The sequence below is a fragment of the Aricia agestis genome, chromosome 1, assembly GCF_905147365.1.
Source record: "Aricia agestis chromosome 1, ilAriAges1.1, whole genome shotgun sequence".
Lineage (NCBI taxonomy): Eukaryota > Metazoa > Arthropoda > Insecta > Lepidoptera > Lycaenidae > Aricia > Aricia agestis.
In genome coordinates this window covers 20,866,978-20,892,455 of record NC_056406.1, presented here as the reverse complement: position 1 = coordinate 20,892,455, position 25,478 = coordinate 20,866,978, and the positions used below count along the sequence as shown (strand labels likewise).

Below are 25,478 nucleotides of genomic sequence, written 5' to 3'. Positions count from 1 at the left end.
GTTTGTTATTATTTTTAGCAATATTCCGCGTATTTCGCGGAATATTGCTAAAAATAATAACAAACTAAATTTCATTAAATAATTATAAATAAAATTTGTGTAAGTCATCGAGAATATTGGTGTATCATACCATACCTATTTAGGTATCAGGTGATAAAATTTTACTATCTCAAGCAAGCAACATATTTTACTTAGTGTTGCTATGTCATAATATATTCCAATACTTTTAAAAAACAACCTTTTGAATCAAATCAACATATTAATATTTTATCTAAGTCAAATAAATAGGTAACTTGGCAACGATAATCTTTAAATATTTACAATTATTATTTTATCTATTTGTATAGTAAAACTTTGAAGTCTTAGAGTCAATTCACATTTTCAATACTTAATACTCACAGCTATGTACATAATAATATAATTTATACGTTTCACGAGAACACAGCACTTTTATTTACACCATTTATTCACAACTTAGTCCGCGTGTTCACCACGACCTCCGCAGAGTCCAGTTTCTCCAACTCTCATACCGATATCTCCTGTATCTGCACGCGCTTCTTCATGATGCCGGGCGGCGCGGGCGCGGTGGGGGCGGGCGGGACCCGCAGGATGCCCGACCCGCCCGCCGCGCCCGGCTCCGACTCGTCGTGTGACTCGGCCGCCTCGGCCCCCTCGGGCACCGGACCGAACTTCACCTGCGTCGAGCTGTCGGCGACCCGCGGCTCGAACGTGCTCGTCCTGCTCACGACGTCCTGTATTCGAGCCTCGATTTTTTGTATGTCGGGCTTCTGCGTGTCGATGCATACGACGCTCCCCGCCTCGATCGCGCTCCCGACGCTGACGTCCGGCAGCGAGCTCCGCGCCGCGCGGTGTTTCTCGTCGTAGCAGCTGTACTCGCCGAACGTCGGCTCCCCGCAGTCCGACAGAGTCCTCAGGTCGAACTTGGAGCCGATGCTCCGCGGCACGTGAGCGGACTTGCAGTCGAACCCGAATCCCTTGCCGTTGAACGTGTGAACCTCGTAATCCAGTTTGCCGTCATAGTTGTCGGACGAAGACGAGCTCCCGGCCTCCGCCAGGTCGTCCTTGCAGCGACGAGGCCGGGAGCCCCTCTGGTGGTAGATGCCGGCGAAGATGAGGACGTTGAGGAGGAGAAGGAAGCATCCGACGGCTATCGTGACCGTGAGGGCTGCGGTGTAGGACTGGTAGTGGGACGAGGCCAATCTCCGAAGAAGGGCGTCGTCGGTCTGCGGGGGCGCGGACGTCGCGTTAGGGGGGCACTCGGTGGACTGCGCCGGGGGAGCCGCCGACGGCTTGGGCAGGGCCGTCCGGGCCGTCGGCGTGCTGCGGGGCTCGCCGCGCGACGACCCGCCGTCCACGTGTACCACGTGGGGGATGCTGGCGCGGGACAGGGATTGTGTTCTCACTGCACCTAAGTGGGAACGTCATTTATTAGAAACGTTTGTTCACTAATAAAACAAGGTAGGACTTTGAAGCAGTACATCGCATCTAACCTTCGTAGTAGTTAGCGCTGTCGTCTTGGAAGTGGTGGTGCCTCATCGCGGCGTCGGGCAGCTCGGGGCCGGGCCGGTGCAGCTGCGGGATGAGCGACAGCCACAGCGACATCTTGTGGCCGCGGTAGTGGCTCCGCATCTCGGACTTGCCACCTACGCAAGCGGGGACGTTCCGATCAATAAATCAGGCTAAGTAATAAAAAAAATAGCAAAACTCGACGAAAGCCCCTAACTTTTAATTTAGCCTTGGCGTACCTGAGCGATTAAATTTTAATTTTTTATTTTTAGAGTTTCTGTATATCGGCTTACTTATTTCCATGTAGAGTTGGTTGATGGTGTCGTACGTGTCCCAGTAGGGAGTTTGGTCCGGGCCCAGGCGGGGGGTCTCGCCCAGCAGGGGGCTGGGGGGCGGGGTGGCCGAGGGATCGTTCGGATTTCTAAAAACGTTATCGAATATTATAATCGTACACTGCTTAGCAACACAAATAAATATTTTAAAACCCTAGCTAATATAGAATGAGTGTGTACGGTAGTCAATTGATGTTCGACTTTATAGTTTAAGCGCTAGCAATCGAGTTTAACTCACAAACGCTTTGATAAAGTCTAAACACTTTGTAGTTAGGTGTCGGAAATCACTCACGATAAGACGCCGCCGTCGCGGGCTTCCTGTGACGCGAAGAAATACTTCAAACAACAAACTTAGTAGTTCCGAACTACGTGGAGCTGGCCAAACTTATTACTCACCCGTATTTAACGAAATTCGAAATATAATGCATGCAAAGCTTCGAAACTTTTTGCTCCTGCTGTGTGAAGTTGCGCAGATGGTGCGACAGCGATAAGGGCACTCCGAGGTAGTACGGGAGCTCCTCCCCGTGAACGGAACCCGGCCTCTGTTAAAAATTAATTAAATCATAATATTTCCTCCATATGTATTCCAAAATCAAACTTATTGTGAACTTCGATCAAATATTATTGTTAACATGTTCAGTGTTCACCCCTAATATATGAGCAACCATTTATTTTTTCTTTTAAAATAACTAAACCATCACAATTTTCTGTGCTATTTATATAGAAAAGGGGTATGAAGATTTTGGCCGACCTACTTTCGTTAAATGTGTTTTTTCGCGTTCACGAATATTTTTTTCAAAAATGGATAGCTAACATCAATACAAACAAAAAATAATCCCACATAACGAGTCACATTTCGAAGATATGAGCTGCTAAAGTTTTACCAATGTGACACCTTACGCAGTTTTGTCCAAGATTATTTTTTGTTTGTGTTGATGTTAGCTATCCCTTTTTGAAAAAAATATTCGTGAACGCGATCAAAGACATTTAACGAAAGTAGGTCGGCCAAAATCTTCATACCCCTTTCTTAAATTTTGTCTCGTAATCATAAGCAGGATGAGTCAGCTATACCTGGGGATAATCCTTGTCGGGCGAGAGGTGGTGGAAATGCGTGAAGAATGTGGTCCCCCCGCGCAGCGCGTGCAGGTATCCCAGGCGGATGAGCGGCGCTGCCGTACGACCGTCGCTCAGCACCTGACGGACATGCTTAATTACACCACAATGATTATACGAATCTTCGGGACCTTTCTTGTTTGCGTATAATGGTTGCCCTTAGATAAGAAATAAGAATTAAGAAAAATAAAAATCTTAATGCTAAAATATGCGAGTAACTATCTCGGAGTCCTTTAGATTATAAGGTGTTTTGACAGAGAAATGTTTACCGTAAACCAATAAAAGTGCTTAGCTAGGAAAAGTCGCATAGTTTAGCGTCTTAAATGATTGAGGAGGGCGCGGTACGTGCGAGTCGGGGACCCGTTGTCACTTCGCGAAAATATATCACCTCGCAAATGGGGTAGACGCTAACATTTTGGTAGTGTCGGGTTAACTCATAGATCAAGTACACATCCGATTAGTTATCCTTACACCGAAATGCCATTTTTGTTTAATCGAAACGTAAATATGGGATTTATTTTGGAAATATCTTTTAATCTGGTTATTGGCAGCAGATTATATTCTTTCAGTAGTTTATTGAATTGCAGCTTCGAGGATATAGGAAAGGGTATTTTTATGTCTCCATAAACTGCGCTTATTAAAGGAATTGGGTCGCTATGCTCACTAACGGCCCACCATGCGCTAAGTGGGTACCGTAGTCGCTACTAACATTTGTGGTTTTAGTGGCTATATAATATGATCACTAAAACATTAGCCTGTGTTACTACCCACGTACAGAAATGAACAATACGAAATGGTATTTTAAAGTCTTACAAAATAACCCATCAATCCCCAAGCGGCACCCGACTAATAATAATATCTATGAACGCTTCACACCACGTCAGTCTGGCCCCGTGGTAAGTACCTGATGGAGTTGTGTTACAGGTACCAGGTACCGGAAATTTAAGTAACATTTTATTTATTAAAGTCAACTAACGTTAGCATTATTAACGGAACCCTGCCTCTCCATCTGCCTGTAAATTCAAAACACGTTCATTATGTCTTCATGATACGTTTCCGCTTGTGAACGTTTCTAAATCATGCTTTGGCCATGACTGGCGCTGAACTTTTTTATTTGTGTTTAAACTTAACTCGTGAGTTGGGAAAATACAAGTCATGGTCGTTCAGGAAAATTTCTAACCCATTAGTTTGCGGACGGCGGTGGCGCGAGAAACACGGTAAACTATAATATTTTTTATTATAAAACATTAATTTACTTATAACCTTTACTATTTACAAGACCTGTTGAAATGACTTTATGAAAAAAAAAACGCTTGAAAAGTTTTTCAAAATTAAGGATTCTTTAGATGGGAAATGAGAATTCTCTTGAAATTGCTGAGTTGTGTAAACATAAACACTACAGCAGCTATGTTAAGATCGGCGAACGGTTCAGTCAATACATACGACCTCCCTTGTATGTTTAGCGTACTATCTTCGTATGGTAAATGAGAACCCGCCTTCTGCCTTTCTCTCCTGAGGTTAATATAAAGTAATGGTTACAGATAAAACATAAACTATAGTACAACACTTGATATAGACGCTCCTTTATACAATGTATTTATTTTTATCTGATGCGTTGTGAAGTATTTAAGACACACCACTTAGCTTTAAATAATTTTATCAGAAAACCCTTAAAGGTAAAATCTTTCGTATATTTTCTTGTTAATAGCAACTTCATATTATATCAATACATTTTAATGAAAGTATTTTTTTTTTGCAAAATAAAAGCCTTGCCGTCGCTGTATAGCCAAGGTAACTCCTGAAGTAACCGCGACTGAAATTCCATAGGTGCTGGTCGTGTTTACCTCTATAGGGGTCACAAATAAGAAAAATTGTCTTTCAGCTTTTATAAAATAAAGGTAAATTGTAGTATTATGGCAATTTAACTGTTGATAGTAACTACACATACACATAATTACCACAAGCGCTTAGCCACATGTCAATATGAAATCGACAATAACCTGTCGACTTGCGGCCCGTTTGTCGGCGGCCTGAGAGCTTCAATTAGACAAATCGGCAACTATATAACGTACTAACGCCAGTGTAACGCCAGCGATGGAAATAAACATTAATTTCCCGTAACGATTGTTTGCCGAACGCATAGCTAATTATTTCTCGATTCTCGATTGTTTGTCTAAACTCTAGCATCGACGAGTAGGTACTTGTTTGACTACACTTTGAAAATTAACAGCCTTTGTTGGTAATTATGGAAGAGATTATCGCTTTGAGCAACTATGAAAGCAGAAATTAATCGTGAATTGTTTAACTGACTAATTAGGGTACTAACTTTGTGAGATGATTGAATATATTTTAATACAATCAATTTAACCTTTTTAGTAATAAATGAAATACAACAATAGAATGTATTATTATCACACTACTACTATTATTACCTGCTTACTTACATCTCAATAAACAAATCAGTCTACTAGACATATAATAATAGCTCCCACACCGGTTTCGGTGACGGTGGCCGGTTTCACTGAAACCAGGCCAGCTACGCAGGAGTAATTTATAGTGCCCAAGTGTGTGCGCAGTACACAGTGGCACTCTCTATTCCTTTACTCTCATAACCCAGTGGGACGGAAGACCGACACGACCGGTGAGAGATCAGGCGCAGGACCGACTTTTTACATGTCAGACAATCAGGTGATCAGCCTGCATCGTCCTAACCAAACTTGGAAATAACATGTATCCAACGCGGGAATCGAACCCACGATCTCCGAGTCAAGAGCCGCGCTCTATACCACTAGACCACGGCGGCGTTGCCATATATTATTATGTAATTCGGCGGAATATCATAGTGTTTGGTACAAAGCAAAAGAAGTTTCCCAAGAAACAAAGGTATACATGTCTTGAGAACTAGATATAGTTGACGGCTTATGCGTGATTAAGTGTTTAAACCTCAGAACAGGAAAATCTAGAATCTGTGGTCTAAACTCACCAACGCGGCGGAAATTCCGCATGATTACGTCAGCAATGTCAAACGCATATACCTATAACGCGACGGAATTTCGGCATGGTGCGTCATCGGTAATTTAAAATACATTGCAGGCGTAATCAAGCCGAACTTCCGCCGCGGAAATTCGGCATACTTGTGTTTAGACACTAAGAGGTCATCAACAGAAAGACGGGCGGATGAGATACACTTTCACATATTTTATTGAACTAGAGATCGCCCAATGGTCGAAATTCGACCTTAGTTTCAACGACATTAGGACTACTACCTGTATTTGGTAAAAAATATTGACTTTATCATTTTTTTTTTCAACTCTTGTCTCTGGGACTCAGCTGATCTCAGACTGGCCATGTAAGCATTGTCTAATAGTATCTAAAGATTCAATAAAAAAAACTATAATCCATTTTCAATTTGTCAACTTGTTGTCAACAGACTTCAACCATAAATAAAAGAGTATAATTCGTATGTATAGGCATGTCACTCAAAAATCTGTCATTTCTCATGTAGGTGTGTTGTAGTGTGTGTAATGTTTTATTTGCTAAAAAAATGTATGATAAAAGCATAATTTCAAAATAATATTAGTTCGATGTACTCCTTCACCATATATAAACTATAACTGTGCAAAATTTCATGCACCTACGTTTCCCCATTTTTCGTAAAAAGGGTTACAAAGTTTTTCGTTCGCGTATTAATATTATGATGATGATGATTAACAGTATGGATATCTGTTCAGCTGACTTTACGTATCTGATTAGAATACCAACTTCAAACTCGCAAAGTTACAAAAAAGGTATTTATCAATAATTAATAATTATTTATTAATGTGCTAATTCAAATAGCTTTGCCTTTTTTGAAACGTGTACCTATATATTTAAGATAGGTACCGACTACCTATACAAAGTGTTACAAAACAAAGTGATAATACATGTCGAGGCTATTAATGAGTCCCCTGCATAGAGAATCCACCGTGCGTTTTTCGCGTAACTTTCTGCCGCGCACTGTAAAACTCTGGAATGAACTGTCACCAACAGTATTTCCGGACCGATACGACCTGCAAACCTTCAAGAAAAGAGCGTATACCCTCTTAAAAGGCCGGCAACGCACCTGCAGCTCTTCTGATGTTGCGAGTGTCCATGGGCGACGGTAATTGCTTACCATCAGGTGACCCGTTTGCTCGTTTGCCCCCTTATTTAATAAGAAAAAAAAAAAAAAAAGAATCTTTCGACGTTACTACTTTCAAAGTGAACTCTACTATATAAAAGACACATACACATCTTAAAGTATTGGCTTTGATTTGTTACACTCTGTATAATTAATGATAAAATCAGTAAGAAAATTCATTTTACACAAACCATAAAACTTTTATTTTCATTTGTGAAAAAGAAAAAGGGTGGCGTTGAGTTTGAAAAGCTTATTAAGTCTCGGTCGAGTTTACTGATTGAGTACAGCGAAAAGGAAAAAACAAAAGCAGAAAATCATTAACTCCACAATTCGCAATTCATTGGAGTTTCCATCACATTATGCCTCTCCTCAACGCTGTTCCACAACACATGCGATATGCAAATTATCCAAATTACATCTCACACTGTCGAGGGGTAACTCTAAAAAAATATTAGTATAAAACTTTTATACTAATATTTTTTTCTCGAAAAGTTATTCTTATATATAAAATTCTCGTGCCACAATGTTAGGCCGCGTACTCCTCCGAAACGGCTTTACTAATTTTAACCAAATTTTATAAGCATATTCAGTGGGTCTGAGAATCGGCTACTGGATACTTTTTATGATAAATGCATTTGTTGAATAAATAATAGTAAATTATTACAACTCGACACTGACGGCGACCACGGATTGGGCTGATGTTTGTGCGACGGGATAGCGATGGACGTTGCCATAGTGACATACTTATTTAGTCACTTCAATAAAATAATACGGCCGAAATACTTTATATGGCAAAGAAACATTTGCCGGGACAGCTGGTAATTTTATATAGCTGCATAACATAACTATCTAATATCCATTTTTATATATAAGATTAATTTATAGATAGGAATCTATAAATTAATCTTATATATAAAAATGGATTTTCAAATGTGTTAGTCGCGCTAAAACTCGAAAACGGCTGAACGGATTGAGCTGATGTTAATCTTAAAATATTCGTAGAAGTCCAGGGAAGGTTTTAAAGTGACACGAAGTTCACCGGGATAGCTAGTAGCCTATAAAACTAATAACATAATATAATAAAAATAAAACTAATAAGTTTTAACTAATATTGTTTTGTGATAAGTTGCGTCAATGCAAACTTTAAAGTTTTAATATTTTTTAATATAATCACTTAATAAATGTATGTGTAATAAAACTATGGAGTTGCTACAGTGTAAAAACTTAAAAGGATAGGCATGTCGATAATAAAAAAAATTCAAGGATCCTTCCAAACTGAGGGAAAATCATTGTTTCAAACTTCGAATAAATGTATATTTTACAGAATAATCTACTTAATATCGTTTCGAAGTCTCAAATACGCTTTAACACTTCCTAAATTGTATTACGGGTCCCTGATAATGGAAATAAATTTCGAAGTTATAGACGACGACGATTCTGGGACGGATGTTTGCTTTTGTTGCAAATTTTATTTCAAAAATCTGCAACATTGACTCTTTTAGGTCCCCTTGCCCAGATCTGAGTTAGAACTAATCAAAATATTGTTAAATATCACCATATTGTTAAATATTTAACCCAGACCTGCCCAAGTGGGGCTTGGCGAGATATAATAAGGAAGATAATATTTTATTTGCCGTATAATATTATAAGAAACTATTTAACTCTGTATAATTAGATCGTTGCAACAATATTATTTATATAAATAACTCAAACATCACAATAACTCGATAGTGTAAAACTCCAGAAAAACAGAATAAAACTGTGGTGTTTAAAATAAGAAGAGTGCGAACATGCGGCAAACTTCACACACGAGAAGAATTGCTGAGGCCGAACTCGATAAATATTCAGCGGGAAACTACGAACTTCGTCATTTATCTGTTGTTTTCCGCGAAGCTCGCCGGATTCCGTCGCACAATATCATCATTATAATTCACCGTATCGCTTGAACTTTCGACTCGGAAGTTTTTTTAAGGATTTTCAAGTTGTATTGTAACTTAAAAATCCTTAACAAAGTTCTTACTCTAAGTCTGCACCGATGATGATATATAAGAGGATTAATCGTAAATCAATAAAAACTTCAGTGTGTTTCTCTGAAACAAAGTTAGCATTTTTATATTTTTTGAAATAGGTTACAACTTACAGAATCTTTAAGTACTTTGTACATAACATTAATATCTTACCTGAAACAAAGAAACGACAACAAAAGTTATCACCTCTAACAACAACTACAAAATTAACTAGAAAATTAATAAGGATTTTCGAAAATTATAAGAAAATTACAAAATCAAAATGAACTCAGCAAAATTTGTCTTTGACATTTACAATGACAATGACAGCCCGACATGACACGCCACGCTCGGATAACTCCTGAACTACGGTAGCTTGAATAAACGCGCGTATATTCAAAATGAAGAAAGTATTTTCTTTACAGATATAATATTATTATATAAATATGATATACTTTTTTAAACATAACTAAGTTATTAGATTTATATATAAATAAATAATATCATTGCTGTATTTTGTGACATTTTTTTTTTGTAGACGACCAGTGACATTGTACGCAAATCTACGTCATAAATCTCGCAAATCGTCGGACGTGAACGGAAGTCTAATACCGAGTCGTCGCTTCTGAAGCAACGAGCAATTAGAGAAACGAACCCAATGAAATAGCGTAAATGATATTTAAGTACGCCAAAGTAACCGAGCGCCGGCGCTTGGAATATTAAATAAAACACTAAGACGCGTATTATGCAGCCATTTGCCGTAATCCCGAGAGCCGATGTTTGCCGGGGGCGTTCGCCTTATCTCGTAAATCTGTGATAAAAACTTTTTAAACGGCATCGGCATACTAATAAACTCGCCATGTTACAAATAAACTTTCATTTAACAGATATTCAGCGATGCATCTTTTCTAAATAATTATGTATATCTATGTAAAATTGAAAAACATTTTAAACAATAAAATTGAAATACATACACGAAACATATTTGGATGTAGTTATTACTAATTTTAAAATAGTTTCAATTAATTTATAAAAATAAAACCTAAAATATTTAAATTGCGAACAGTTTATGTTGCTGACTGAAAAATGTCATATAAAGGGCTTACTAGTAAAAGTTTATACAACGGTGAAAGCCCTACAAGTTTAGCGATTTGAATAATTTCCACCATTCACTTCGTAGATCTAAGGTTAAGATTAAGTATTTTAAAATTAAAATATACGTGGAAGAGTCATGCTTCGGCATGAATGGACCGGCTCGACCGGAGAAATACCACGTTCTCACAGAAAACCGGCGTGAAACAGCGCTTACGCTGTGTTTCGCCGAGTGAGTGAGTTTACCGGAGGCCCAATCCCCTACCCTATTCCCTTCCCTACCCTCCCCTATTCCCTTCCCTTCCCATCCCTACTCTCCCCTATTACCCTATTCCCTCTTGAAAGGCCGGCAACGCACCTGCAGCTCTTCTGATGCTGCGAGTGTCCATGGGCGACGGAAGTTGCTTTCCATCAGGTGACCCGTTTGCTCGTTTGCCCCCTTATTTCATTAAAAAAAAACATTTTAAACAACTTTCATACGTAATCCAAAATTAAATAAAAATGACTCGTTATTTCATATCGAAAACCTACATATTAAGAAGTAAACATAAAATTGATGAAACGTGTAAAACGTGTATTAACATGCCGTAATTTCACCGAATTAAAATTGTTCTTTTTTAATAATTTATCTATTTATTTCATAAAACCTTGGATTTGCGGGTAAAATGTTAGACTATTACCAGTATTCGAGCTTTTACTGTAAAAGCTGTTTATTGGTTATGAATTAAAGAGTACATAAAATATCAAACGTCACTTAAATATCTGTTATTGAATCGACGATAACTTTTTTTTTATTTTAAAGCTTTTTACATAAAAAATGTGATATCAAAAGTGCTAGGTCACCGAAAATATTACCTCAAAAATACTAGCTTTATATTCAATGAAAACTGCATTCACGTTAAAATGTAAATAACGCAACGAAATATTTTAGTAAAGATATAATATCCTTTGTGGTCACTTTTATATTGACAGCTCAGAGTTTTATGACGAACGCTTTAATATGTATCTTACATGTCACATTGCACATTTTTGTGTTTCATAATAAACGCAATAAGGTTATATAAGCATTTCAACGACTCACTCATTCAACGTTATAAAGTACTAGCTTAACGTTCGTAATTGTTCGGAAAACAAGCGAATAGCTATGTCCACACTGTGCCTTTTTTTGTGCCTCACGTGAGGCATGCCCGCGACGCATGCGCTCTGACCGTATCCAAAACTTTCGCTTGGGTCTTTTTTTTCTATAATTTCTTATGACCAAATAAGTCGCACATACTCCATCCAGTAAAATGTTCTCATCGCACATGTTACAATAATCTGACAGGCACTGCAACTGAATAAAAATTACAATGTTGGCGTTGCGTTCGTTGACGTATACATTTATTGAATGCGCCAAAACGAAAGTTGAATGAAAGAAGATGACGAAAATTTAAGATAAAAGTGCATAGTGTGGACATAGCTAATGCATACCTATGCACTTTCCGCAGACGAACACTTCATGATCTCAAAAGATTGTGAAAATCTAAGTTTAATTATCAAAAAAAATCTCAGGTGCATTGATGTCATAATAACATAATACGAGACATTTCATTCATACAAAATGGCAATTAACACGCCACAATGTGGAACACGGATCGAGGGACGAGGGGGGACGGAGTGTTCCGGAGATATTTCACGTAATAAACCGTTTCGACGATACCATCTTGTATTCAGCGTACGGAGCGTCATTACTTCCTTTGTACGCCGCAGCCGGTGAGTTGTGAAAACCACTTGACGGCTAAATTAAGATCGTCTGATGCCCGACAATACTCGGCGATCGAGTGCGGAGTGCGGAGTGCGGAGTGCCTCCACTGTCATTGTCGCCGCGTTCATTTCCATTACTATTCTCTAAGCTGCTTATTACTTAAATAAGTGTAAAACGAACTGGAGAAGAAAGTCCTTCTTCGTTTCTTCCGTTTGAAGAAAAGGAATCATTCGAGATCGAAAGATACGAAAGAAGACTTCCCTAAGTGGATTATCCTTCTCAAAAATAGCGCTTCATTTTCTAGCGTAAGTCGTAAAATAAATTTTATTACAATATTTAAATCTAGATCAGCTTCATAAAATTATGAAACCTTTTTGCTCTCCTAGATATCACAGGGAGGAACAATCATTCAAACAACTTTTCCAATTTTAATTTTCATCCACTACGCGACGCCGCCTTCTCTCCTCTCTTATACGAGTAACGAAATATAAAATCAGCATGTCGAGTGATTTATGTGAAAGAAAAAGTTCGACAATAACGCTAGGCACTCGAGGATATGAGGCAGTTCGAGTGAATATCAATGACGAGATTAGTATGCAAATATATATTGTCGTTCAATCTTTGTCGGCGAAATTGAAATATACGGGACCTGGCGTGACGCCTCTGCAATTACTGTCTCCAGTCGCTCCTCGCCGAGCTCACGGGAACACAAGTGAGGATTATACTCGTATCGTCTTTGTTGTTTCGCTTTGCGTGATATTTTGGTGTAAGCCTATAAACGAGTTTCGATTTCGCGATTCATATCATCCATCACTTTTATTATAAAGGGTAAACATCGGCAGCATTATTCATACCTCGAGCGTGGCGTCGCGAACGCTGAGCGGGTTCTGGACGGGCTTGTCCCAGTCGGTGTACTCGTTCTTCAGGGTGGAGTAGATCTCGTTGAGGTGGAAGTAGTAGGCGTTGCGGACGAAAGTGCGCAGTATTCGATCTCTCCGGCTCTCGTTGAAACCGAACTCCAAGTCTTGAGCGTTGAATTCCAAGTAAGACTCTGCAAGTAATGGCATGTCATTCATTTGCATAAATTTATGATCCGCCGCAGCGGCATTTATATTTAATTAAAAAAGGGGAAAAGTTATCTAAATGTAAAACGCTTTACATAGTTGTTTCAGCGCGCCTTTCATAAACCTAGTTCTTAAATTTGAATATCACTTTTGAATCGACTCTCTAGTCTATATGCTAATGGCGTAATTATTTATATTTTAAAAATGCAAACCACTCGCGAGTTCGCCTGAAACGTAATATTTAAATTATTTTATTCGGGACTCACGGTGCTCGCTAATCAGAGAGCGTGAGAACTAAAGTAAATTTATTACTACTGAGCAGGTACGCAGACGATAATTTTGAATATTCAATCTTAGCATAATGCATGCATATTGCATGCGCTCTACTATTATCATATTGCGCAGCCGTTGATTTTGCATCAATAACGTAGAATAATTACGAAGATTTCATTTTGCATAAGTACATATTGTAAACTATTGGTCCCATTCAATATTAACGTAAATATTATCAATATCCGCATTAACGAGCGAAAAAGCTCGGTTGATCCAACAGAATACCTTACTACTGAGGACCATAAATACCTAAATACTGAGGACAAGCGTAGCGAAGCCGTCTCGGGCCTTATTCTAATACTTTAGGAGCCTTATCTCTATTTGCAGAAGTATAAACTATAAAATCTTATTTCGCACAATCGTGTACCTTTCTCCTATTTACGTCGGTACAAAAGGAAAAGGTCCATACGGGTGCTTCATTTGAAACAGTCCCTCGCCGGAGGGTAAAGTCGTTGAACAAAACAGATCCCGAGTATTCTATTGGCTTTCCTTATCTTGTCTCAACACTCGAAAAACATTGCGAACTCCTAGAGTTATCGCTTCAATTTTTATTTTTACGTCCGCCGCCGTAAGGAACTAATTAAAAAGTGTTGTAAGTACTTTTGCCGGCAAAAGACAACCCTTTCACTCAAATGCAAGTGAAGTGAAGACCGTGAAGAATGCCGTTGTTTATTATAATAACAAGTTTGATAAAAACAATTGTACCCTGGTTGGGACATTGTTTGAATAATTATATTTACAATGAAATTATAAGATGTACCAAATACAGGTAGTAACAAAACAAAGTTAAAATACTTTAGGGTTTGTATGTGTCCTTTATATAGAGGTAGAGTTAACCGTGAAAGTATTTAATTAGTATTTAATTAGCATATTTTTTTTGTGCTTTGCAGAGGTAAGCGCCTCAGCGTCATGAATTTGCCGATACAAAAGTTATTAGCTGCTTTCACAGTGAACTCTATACAGGGGACTCATACACGACCTCTGTGGCTCAGTTGGTGGGCTGTTGGTAGCTCAAGCCGGAGGTCGCGGGTTCGTATCCCACCGACGGAACAAAAAAAAAGTTTTCGAAGTTCCTGGGTCATGGATGTGTATTAAATAAGTGTATGATATAATAAAAATCTTAAATATATGTAAATTATAAAAGTATTAAATATATTTCCGTTGTCTGGTACCCGTAACACAAGTCCTTCAGGTACATTACCACGGGGCCAGACTGACGTGGTGTGAAGCGTCCATAGATACTATTATTATTATTATGATTATACACGTCATCTTAATGTACCTATTATCACTTTGTTTTATTACACCCTGCATGAGATGAACTGAGTAATATTATTACAATATTTATTGTAATAAATCATACCGGTAGTGGTGAGACCGAACATGAGTTCTCGGTGTGAAAAATCTGCTAATTCGTGTCCTGCTGCGTTGGCCACGGCCGCGGCGCCGGCGCCCAGCCGCGAGCTGTCTGTCGGAGGTGGACCCTGGGAAACATTACCACTTACGGCCTGTTTCACTACTTACTGATAAGTGCCGGATAGGGTATTCACAACTTATCTGACAGATGAATAATCGAGTATCTCTCAGATAAGTTGTGGATAGCCTATCCGGCACTTATCAGTAAGTGGTGAAACATGCCTTTAGTCTGGTTCGAAACTGTCTGAAGTGAAGCAAAGCATACTCGTATCCTTAGGTCTTTGCTTGGAAATGAGCATCGACAAAACGGAATAATCTAATTAACTTTATTAAAAAAGGTATCCAAAGTCAAAGGTTAAAATAGTTCCAAATGAATAAATGTGCACCACGAATTCAGGCGGATCAGATATTAAAGTAATCAATGGGGATTGTCCATTTTTTTTAAATTTTGCTCATTACAAAAACATTTCGAGGAATAAGGTCAGTGATCGTTTTTCTGTATATAAACGAAAAAAATACCCATTAGTTACTTATATTTTTTAACAAATATGTTTAACCTTTGTTTGACCTTCAATGGCGTTAAATTAGCAATAAATTCGACCAACATTAAGTTTCGAACTTTTGGTAAGCTTCTCGTATCAGCTTTCACATAATGAGAACTTTTATTTGACGAAGCAGCTATTATAAATAAGATTGAAAGGAAATTTAAATATACTACAGAGGTCAATTGCGGCCGATGATGACGTCAGAGCGAAACTTTAAAAATTTATTGAGAAAAAACTAGCCAACGAATTTCAAAATTATTTAATTCATATTCTTAAAATACCCTATTTTAACGAAAAAAAATATAAAAAGTACATGTGATTTTTTTTGGACAATGCCCATTAAACTAGTCGGACCGAGTCGCTAGTTGGAGTGGATAATGAAAATTTATTGAACCTATTCTAATTTTAAGCTCGTAAGCCAAGTTACGCATACTTTCAGACTCGGCGGCTTTAGTGGTAATGACACTCTCGAGAACCTAAAGCCCCAAAGTATTGTGAATAATAAGTAATCTAAATTACTATTTAATGTTATATTAAACAAAATATTTTCTCTTTGTTTTTGTGACACAGTCGTAGAACAATACATCATGACTGGTGAGACATGTTTAATACTTAAGGAGAGTAGGTAATCGGTACTCGACTCTCATTATTATTATGTAATAAAATCAGGTAATTAATTTTGATCAAATTACCCTTTGAATAATTGAATCATGGACACTCTTTGTAAATTACTATGCGGATGGCGCGGCGGTGTGCGCCCCGCGCCGCGCGCTACCCTTCCCGCGCGCGGGGTCCATGCGTTGGGTAAATATTATATTATAATAAAATGTAGCTTAAAGTTAAATATATATTTAACTTTAAGCTACATTTATTCAGTGATTAATTGATATATAATTTTTTATATATTTTTTTCATCTAATATAATAGCCAAATATCACGTCCTCGAGTATTGAACATGTCTCACCAGTCATGCTGTATAGTATTTATTGCTTACAGAAGACGGATTGACGATAACTGTGCCATCGACGAACGGCGCAAATCCTGGCAAGAATCGTGGCGGGTCCAGCCGTATCGCCAGCAGCTCGGCCAGCGGCTTGTTCCGCAGGCACGGTGCCAGGTCGTCCTCCAGCAGGTCGCCGTGGCAGCCAGTCTGCTCCGCGACCTAATAAACATTCGAGAACTTTTTTCTCCGTCGGAAAACAAAGTGCTCTAATCAAAAATCGATCCGGAATCCGGGGCGCCCGACAAAGTGCCTCGATTGATTCTGACGGTGTAGTTTACTGAAACTAATTTATTCAAATGACTCGCGTCGCCTCGCTCGAAGCCGACGCTTAGTATGCCGTTAATGCAGCATTATCTACCTTTCTTTTTATCGTGAGCGGCTCCCTCTGCAACGCCCACGAGCTCAGCCCCGACCCGCTTAACAAGATGACGCGCCTCAGTAGTTCTGAAACGGATAACCTAATTTAATTTTGTTATTCCCGTGGATCACTGGCATAATGGAGTTTTCCCACCGAAAACAAATCGATTAATCAAACGTCTGTCGCTCTTTCCGTTTTAACATTTCTATCTTTTGTCATGATTAGATTGTACTTGCGTTCAGGAATCAGGATTATAATAGTGTTACTACGCATTATTATTGTTTTAAATAGATGATATTTGCAAACAGGTAGGTAGGCGTAATATTTAAACGTCATGTCATTGTTAAAAAAAAATATATTTTATTTTTTATTTATTTATTTAAATCAGGTACCTTAAACGCACATATAAATGTGCGTTTAAGCTCATATTTCATATTATGTACTTCAACGTTAAATTATATTAATAAATGTGCTTTGATGATTTATGAGATGAAAATGGATTAAAATCTACCCGTCGACAACAATAGGCAGGCCATACGTCAGGCCGTCCCTCCGCGGTGAGCGCGGTCGCCTCGGCGGTGATTATGAAGACACTATTATATTTATTATAGCGTATCCTCTAATTCATATCCTTTTGAAATTGTCTTATTAAAGTCCAATTTATTACAATATAGTAGGCCTTTTTTCATATTTCTGGTTATTTAAACTTTTGGTTGTATCAAAATCAATATAATTTCTTTAAGAGTGTAGCTTAACCTAAAGTAGCTCGAAACTTCAAAATTTTGAATAACTTCGCAAATATTTTACTACAGAATTTTTGTTACTAATAAGCTGGTTAACACCAAACCAACCTCTGGCGACTGGTGAAACGGCTAGGAAGTTGGCCAGCGCCGCGCCCGTCCCGTGGCCCATTAGCGTAACCTTCTCTGGGTTACCACCGAAAGCAGGCAGGTTTTCCCGCAGCCAGTGCAGACCGGCCACCAGGTCCATCAGACCGAAGTTTCCCTGCGCCGAACCTTTGGCACCAGTCTTCAGAAAACCTGGACGGAACGTCAGCAAATATTGATATCGTTGAAATTAAAATCTCTCATGTAATAAAAATATAAAGTTTTTATTACATGAGAGACAAACATTGCTTAGGACATTGAGATATTTTATCACGATTTTGTCGCTTTAAGTTTTACTTGGCGTCACAAATTGCCGTTGTCGGAGATAATCTCTTGTGTCTACGAATAAAGTCCCGGAATAAAATAAAAGTGTCTATTGTCCCATAAATATGGATATCATGTTCAGGTATTTTTTGCATCAGCAGGCTAATGGGTAATAAGGCAATTTCGACGACATTTTCCTTATCGAAACTGTCCTAGCATATTAGGGCAGTTACGTACCTTCCTGCTGTCTGACCGTTTTCGTCCGATTTCATTCCAGGTAATATTATAGGATAGTAAAATATTTCTTTATTCTTTCATAATATTGTGTCTCATCAAAATGAGAAACGTCTAATTTTTACATAATATGGCACATCCAATACAACACTGTATTAAGGGGCCGGGTGCCACTCCCCCACGAGTATGTGGGGCTCGCTGCGGCCGTAAGGATGGTAAGTGACCGCAGCCCTACCCACTAGGTTCCTACACATTTTTTTTACAAAATATTTAAACAAAAAAAATGTGTTTAAATATTTTGTAGTAAATTTACTACTAAATATTTAAACACTAAAAATATAGTAAAACACAAAAAAATATATAAATAAATAGTAAATTTACTACAAAATATTTAAATACTAAAAAATATTCAAAAAATATATTTCAGAAAACAGGAAACCTGAAACCAAGACCTTACCTTCCATATTGCTAGCGGAGATAGAACAAGCCATCAAATCTCAAAAAAACGACAAAGCACCTGGAGAAGACCTCATAACTAATGAACTATTAAAATCTCTGTCAGAATCTCTACAAAGACCATTGCAATCAATGTTTAACAACATTCTGGAAAAGAGAAATACTCCAAATCAATGGTCAAAATCTACAATGACATTACTTTATAAGAAGGGAGATAGAGCTAACCTAGACAATTATAGACCAATTAGTCTGATGAGCAATGTTTACAAGGTTTTTTCAAAGATCATTCTTGGGAGACTCACAAAGAACTTAGATGAGAATCAGCCACGAGAACAGGCAGGATTTAGAAAAAACTATTCAACAATAGACCATATACATGTTGTTACTCAACTAATAGAAAAATGTAATGAATTTGGAAGGACCTTGTACATTTGTTTGGTAGACTTTACGAAGGCGTTTGATTCACTGGAACACAATGCCATATGGGAAGCCCTAAGAAGCCAAAATGTAGATGAAGAGTATATAGAGATTTTATATAGCATATATTGCAAGATATGGTCCAAAATAAGATTGGAAAGAGTAGGAGAAGAGTTCCCAATAAACAAAGGAGTGAGACAAGGAGATCCCCTCTCACCTAAAATATTTTCGGCTGTACTGGAAATGGTATTTAGAAACATTAATTGGACAAATCAAGGAATAAAAATTGATGGAGAATTTCTTAGCCATTTACGCTTTGCTGACGATATTGCCATATTTGCTGAAGACAGTAAACAACTAGAAAACATGATAAAAGACCTAGAAAGGGAGAGCAAGAAAGTGGGCTTGTCAATAAATGCTTCTAAAACAAAAATTTTAACAACCTATAAGAGTGAACGATCAAGATATAGAATATGTGAAAGAGTATATTTATCTAGGACAGTCAATTTCCTTTAAAGACCAGACAGAGAAAGAAACTGATAGACGAATAGCAATTGCTTGGAAAAAATTCTGGAGTTTAAAAGAAATCATGAAAAATAGAGAGGTGAGCATAGATGTTAAAAGTAAACTATTTAATATTGTCATTCTACCGTGCTTAACTTACGGCTGTCAAACTTGGTCCTTACGGAGGAAAGATGAAGACAAGATAGCAAATGGAAAGGAGCATGCTGGGCATAAAGATAATAGATAAAATCAGAAATGAAACTATAAGGAGCAAGACTAAGGTCGCAGATGTTTTACAGAAAATTAGAATGCTTAAATGGAATTGGGCAGGACATGTAATCAGAATGGACAATGGAAAATGGACTAATAAAATAACAGAATGGCAACCGAGGGAAGGACAGAGAAAAAGAGGGAGACCAAGAAAAAGATGGGAGGATATATTCAAGGAAAAATGTGGATTAAATTGGAGAAGGAAAGCGAGAGACAGAGATACCTGGAGAAGACTGGGGGAGGCCTACGCCAAAGAGGCGACTTCCACATCTTAGGTTTAAGGAATTACTAATAAGATATTGATAAACTAATATTACTATTATTATTAAAATTATAATTGAAAAATATTTAAAATTAACAAGTTAAAATGTTTAAAGCAATTGTTGTGATACCAATAATAATGATTTAAGAAAATATATATTAATGTGTAATTCTAATAAAATTATTAATGTAGCAACATTCTAATATAATTATAATAATTAATAATGTAGCAATATTCCTGTATGGTGGTAGAATAAAGGCTATTTTTATTTTATTTTATTTTATAAAAAATATTTTTTAGAGTTTAAATATCTTGTAGTAAATTTTTGTGTAGGAATCTAGGTAATTACTATTTTATGTTGAAAAATAACTCAAACATGTTAAATATTTTCATACGAGAAAATTATATTGGTATTACGTATGTATGAGAATTTCGATGGCACCCGGCCTCTTAAGTCAAATGGCAAGTTTTTCAGAATCGACGAAAAACTATTGTCTCATAAAATTAGAAAGTTGTGAATTCTCAATTCTCTGAATAAAATATATAAAAAATGAAGTTCATATAAAAATTATGTAGTTTGAATTGGTTACAATGGGTTATATAACTATATTATTATATTATACATAGTTTAGTGTTCGCAGTACATTTCTGTCAGTGCGTGTCCCACCCGGGACTTAGCACGCCCTATTTTAGTCAGTTTTTCAAATATCAATACACCTGTTTTCGTGGTATACGCGGCACATTTTTGTCTGTTCCAATAAATAGAAAACTCGATTTTCAGGTTTTGTAACTTAATACCACTTTGTGTTGCCTGCGATGCTGTGTTTTAATTTTCCTGTTCTGAGGTTTTAACCAACACAAAATTTACTATAGTTTTTCGTTTCAAATGTTTTTAGATGAAATTATTATTAAGAGTTATTAAGTAACATTTGCAAAATTTTCAAAGCAACTGGATACTTTTTTAATGCACATTAAAATATTTAAAGCATAAAACTATTATAACTTTTTACTGCAACATATTCTTTAATATTTAATTCAGAACACACGCATACATCATGTAGCGTTAAATTACAGCGGGGCGCAAATGCAGTTGTTATTTATATAAAATCCGTGTTAAATTACACTTCAAGTAAACTGACAAGTATTTATCGTGCAACACAATTAATGCCTGCACTTTTAATCCAGATAATGAAGTGTTTGGTTTGGGCGCGTGGGATGCGTGGGATGCGTGTTGACATATTGCGTGTTGCTCCGGAACCCCGTGGACAGTGGACACGTCAATTTGAGGGCGACGTGGTCCGGAACACGGATGTATCAGGGACGATATCCGACGTTTCATTACGGAATTAATTAATCACTATTAATTGGCGCCAACTCTATTATAATATGGGCAAGCTGCAAAATATATGTTATTTTTTGGTAAAATGCAAGGCACTATTAAATAACACTAAATAAACTTTGATATATTTTAAAACAAACATTCACAAAAGAACATTCCGCATTTAAATTCCAGTCTGCGGTAGAACCTTAAATAGACGTGCTAAAAATAGATTCATAAATCATAGGTCAAGGCAGTGGCGTAGCTAATAAGGGACAAGATAGGGCGGCGCACCGGGAACCCAAGCTCACTCTCATATTATCTGATTTACAATCTATAAATTTTAAACGTTTTGTAGGTGTGACTTTGTTTCTTAGGTGTCTTTTAAATAACTAGCTAAAAGCCGAGCTTTGTGAATTGTGAGGGCTCGCGTCGTCACACCTTGACTGACTGATAAGTTGATAACACATCTACATATAATTAAAAATACTATATTAAAGCACAAATCGATAGGCGTGATAGTTTTTTCCGTAAAGTGTACCTCAAAATGTACAGCTTGTGGGATATACTAGGGCTCGCTTCGCTCGCCATAATTATTGTAAACATTTTTGCTTGCAGAAGTTTACAAGCACGGGACGTAAAATTTTCATTTTAAGCCTTTCCAGTTGCTTCGCCACTGGTTGAGGCCTACTTTACTTCATTTTATGTCCCAGGGTTTTCGGTTATCTCGCTACGAAAGTGGGTCAAGGTGATTACCAAGCACTCCAAGCCTGAAGTTGATGGTAACGACGATGATGTTGCCGTGGGCGGCCAGCGTTGTGCCCTCGTACGCGTTGCCCGAGCTCCACTCGTACGAGTCCCCGTGCACGAACACCAGGCACGGCAGCCCGCTGCCCTCGTTTTCGCCCTCCGCACCTGAGTACAAACAGTAGTTATGCCCCTGAACATACATAAAAGCTGGGACTCCAATCTCATGCACCGAACGTCACTTCGCATGTAGACTGTCTATCGCTACTCGCATGTAAGACAGCCTGCGCTTGAAGGCACATTCGAAGCATAAGAATAGACCCCTGAATTATATATTGTATAGTTATATATTGTAGCCTATAATATGTGGCCCCTGAAAGTAGGTTAGGTACTACATAAAAGGTATAAGAAGTCACATTCGACTTTGAAAGTCTTAATTATAAATTGTTTGTATATTATAATGACATAATTTTAATTGCATAAGCTACTGGCTACGGCATAACGTATAACATAAATTCATAATATAAAAAAAAATCTACGGCGATCCTAGGCTGGTATAAATAGTCAATCAGGCTCTATGATTGGTCAAAATTTTAACAGCCAACCAATCACAGAGCCTGAACCGTGTCTTGAAACCGAGATGCATCTTGAGTACTGACTATTTATACCGGTCCTAGTGTTCTGTCTTATTTCATAGAAAGTATATAAGAAACACAATGTAGAGTTACTTAGAATACAAAACAGTGGGCTTACCAATTTGAATAACATACATAAACCAAGTTTAAACAACCGTAAACATACGTAACATGTATTTTCATATTAATTAATAAGCTCGTAGTGTGGGAAATTACGGCCGCTTATAACACACGAAATCATCGGCCGGACGAAATTGCGGCGGTAGAGACAAAAGCCCGCCCAAGTGCGAAACGCCAGCGGTGCGAGTCCCAGCGATACTACACAGTACACACAATAGAACTGACGAGTGCCGCGTCAAACAAACATTATAACCTTTCCCAGGAAGGCCTGGATTTCGATATATTATTAAATGGCTTCCTTATTGAAGCCATTTAATAATATATCGAAATCTAGGCCTTCCTGGAAAAGGTTATAATGTTAATTAATATATAGAAATAGTTAATTGGGTTACAAAGGTTTAAACTCGATAGCAATTTTGTTCGCTTCAGTAGGCTAGTTCCCTATTGGTAATTAAAACAACTCTCAAAAATAGAAACATCAGTGAAAGAATGACATGATATCTTAAGAAATCCGAGATATAAGAATTCGAAAATTACATAAAATAAACCTTCCCAAAACGCTCCTTACAAAGTGTCAACGAGCTACGACGTCACGCCTCGCTAGTTTGTACGCATCGCGGAAGATCTCTGTTCGATAGCTATATTAAATATTGCGTCTATGAAAGTGGTTTTATAAGAAAAAATATTATAAATTGCATAACTTACCGAATGGTATACTAATATTTAAAATTATTATTATTTTTTAAATCGACTTGCATATCCATCTTTGAAGGCTCATAACATAAAATACAAAAGTTATTAGGCTAAAATTTTGGAAAGACTCATTTTTACCGGTAAAATGTATATTGTATATACTTATGTTATTTATCATATATTATCAAAATCTGTTAATCCTTGTAAACACCCATAATCCAGTTATCTTCGCATTTCGCCATCTTCATTCTTCACAAGTTACTGTATTTCTTGGAGCGTAGCTGTGGAGTGTCTCAACCTCACTTCCGCACTGCTTGCAGGGGCGACACGCACTGCAATGCACTACGGAATTGAAGCCTTGACGCCCTGACCGAGTCCGCCACTGACATTCAGGTATCTCGTTCCACCATGCCTTGGACATCGATATTACATTGAAATTATCATAAGTAAGCAATATTGAACTGTTTTATACATGAATATCTAAAGTAAATTCAGTGTTGTATAGTAATGAGAATACTATAAATATTTAACGGGCTCAAACAATAACAAGCCGGTCACTAATAACAAAGAAGTTTTAAAAGTATCTAAACAAAGGTGAAAAATTCCTGAAAATCGTGATGATAAACTTTAAAAATCCTTTCCATAAATCGTTGAAATATACTTACTCCTAAATTAAAAGTTTAGCTGAGCTAAAATGGGTGAAAATTTTCACGGACTGTGCTTTTAAAATACGTGACTAATTTTATACGCGAAATTTTTAAAATATGCTTAAAATGTCGTCCAGTTATTTTCGGTGGGTTTTAAAACCGCTCTGGTCACAAGTATGCATTAGCACAGTCAGCTAATTTCAAACTGTGTGTGAATATTGTTGTACTCTTACACCATATTATATCATGATATTACTAAGCAATAATAATTCAGTTTTATAATATAAAATACGGGATGTATATACGAATGTACATAATATTTCTTAAGCCCCGGAAGAAGGCTTGGGCTGACAAATATGTAAATAACTTTGTCTCCCTTTGATAAATGACTGGAGTGTCTTAATGCTCGTATTATTTAAAGCCGTTATATTCAAGCCATACAAGTAAAAAGGAATTCATAAATAAATGATTTCACTCAAGTATATTGTTCAAAACATTTAAAGCATATCTTTGATAAATATAATAAAATGTGAACCTCTCACTGAAAGCTCTGAAGTAAAATATTAAGGAAAAGAAAAATCGATATTTTAAATTATATGAGTCGTATGAGACAAAATACTGACCATTGACTGGCACGTAGAGGTTGACGTAGAGGCAGTCCTCGCTCTGGTTGGCCAACATTGGTAGTAGTCTCTCGAGCTGTTTGATCCTTGCGCGCGGGTGCAACAGTAGGGCTTCCTCCCGGGGCGTCGCGCTGGGCGGTACTTGGGGGCAGACGGGCCCGACGGCGTCTGCTAAGCGCGTAGTCCGCCACTGAGACGGTGTTACCGGTGGCATATATCTATAAATAATAAATATATTATCCTAACATGTTATATTTTCTACCCTTACGATTTACGTGTCTACTGTCTATCTTTAGCTTAACTTTTTGACTATTTTTATGTGACTGCAATCTGCATAGAGTACACGTCGATTGTAGGTTTACGCCTCACAAAAGAAGTTTAGTTGAACAATATTTGAGTTTTATCCTGTCTGTCTAGCCATTTCTCTGACGTATCGTTCAAGAACAAAACACAGTTTTGTATAAAAATACTATCTAATATCAATAACTTCAATCACCTTAGGCTTCCTAGTGGAGGGGTCGCGTACGGGACTCCGAGGTAGGCTTCGACTTGCGGATGCGAGTGAACCACGATCCCTCGCAGCGGGCCGTATTTGGTGCGTATGACGCGCGTACTGTACTTGTGCGTAGATATGGCGACGGCGCAGCACACGAGCCACGCGTACAGCGCGGCGCGATCCGCGCGCATCACGCGCACGGGCGAGGCGCGG

At 37.8% G+C, this 25,478-nt stretch overlaps 1 protein-coding gene across 1 annotated transcript; it reads right to left on the bottom strand.

Moving 5' to 3' along the window:
• Positions 1-303: 303 nt before the first annotated feature.
• LOC121727049 (neuroligin-1-like) lies at positions 304-25,456 on the bottom strand. The gene is made up of 13 exons (XM_042114730.1): positions 25,266-25,456; positions 24,770-24,987; positions 22,061-22,219; positions 17,544-17,732; positions 16,693-16,778; positions 16,326-16,493; positions 14,734-14,854; positions 12,828-13,024; positions 2,931-3,053; positions 2,256-2,401; positions 1,821-1,948; positions 1,512-1,664; positions 304-1,429 (listed from the first exon to the last, which is right to left on the bottom strand). The coding sequence occupies exons 1-13, from the start codon at positions 25,454-25,456 to the stop codon at positions 525-527; spliced, it is 2,784 nt and encodes a 927-aa protein (XP_041970664.1). The 3' UTR covers positions 304-524.
• Positions 25,457-25,478: the final 22 nt, after the last annotated feature.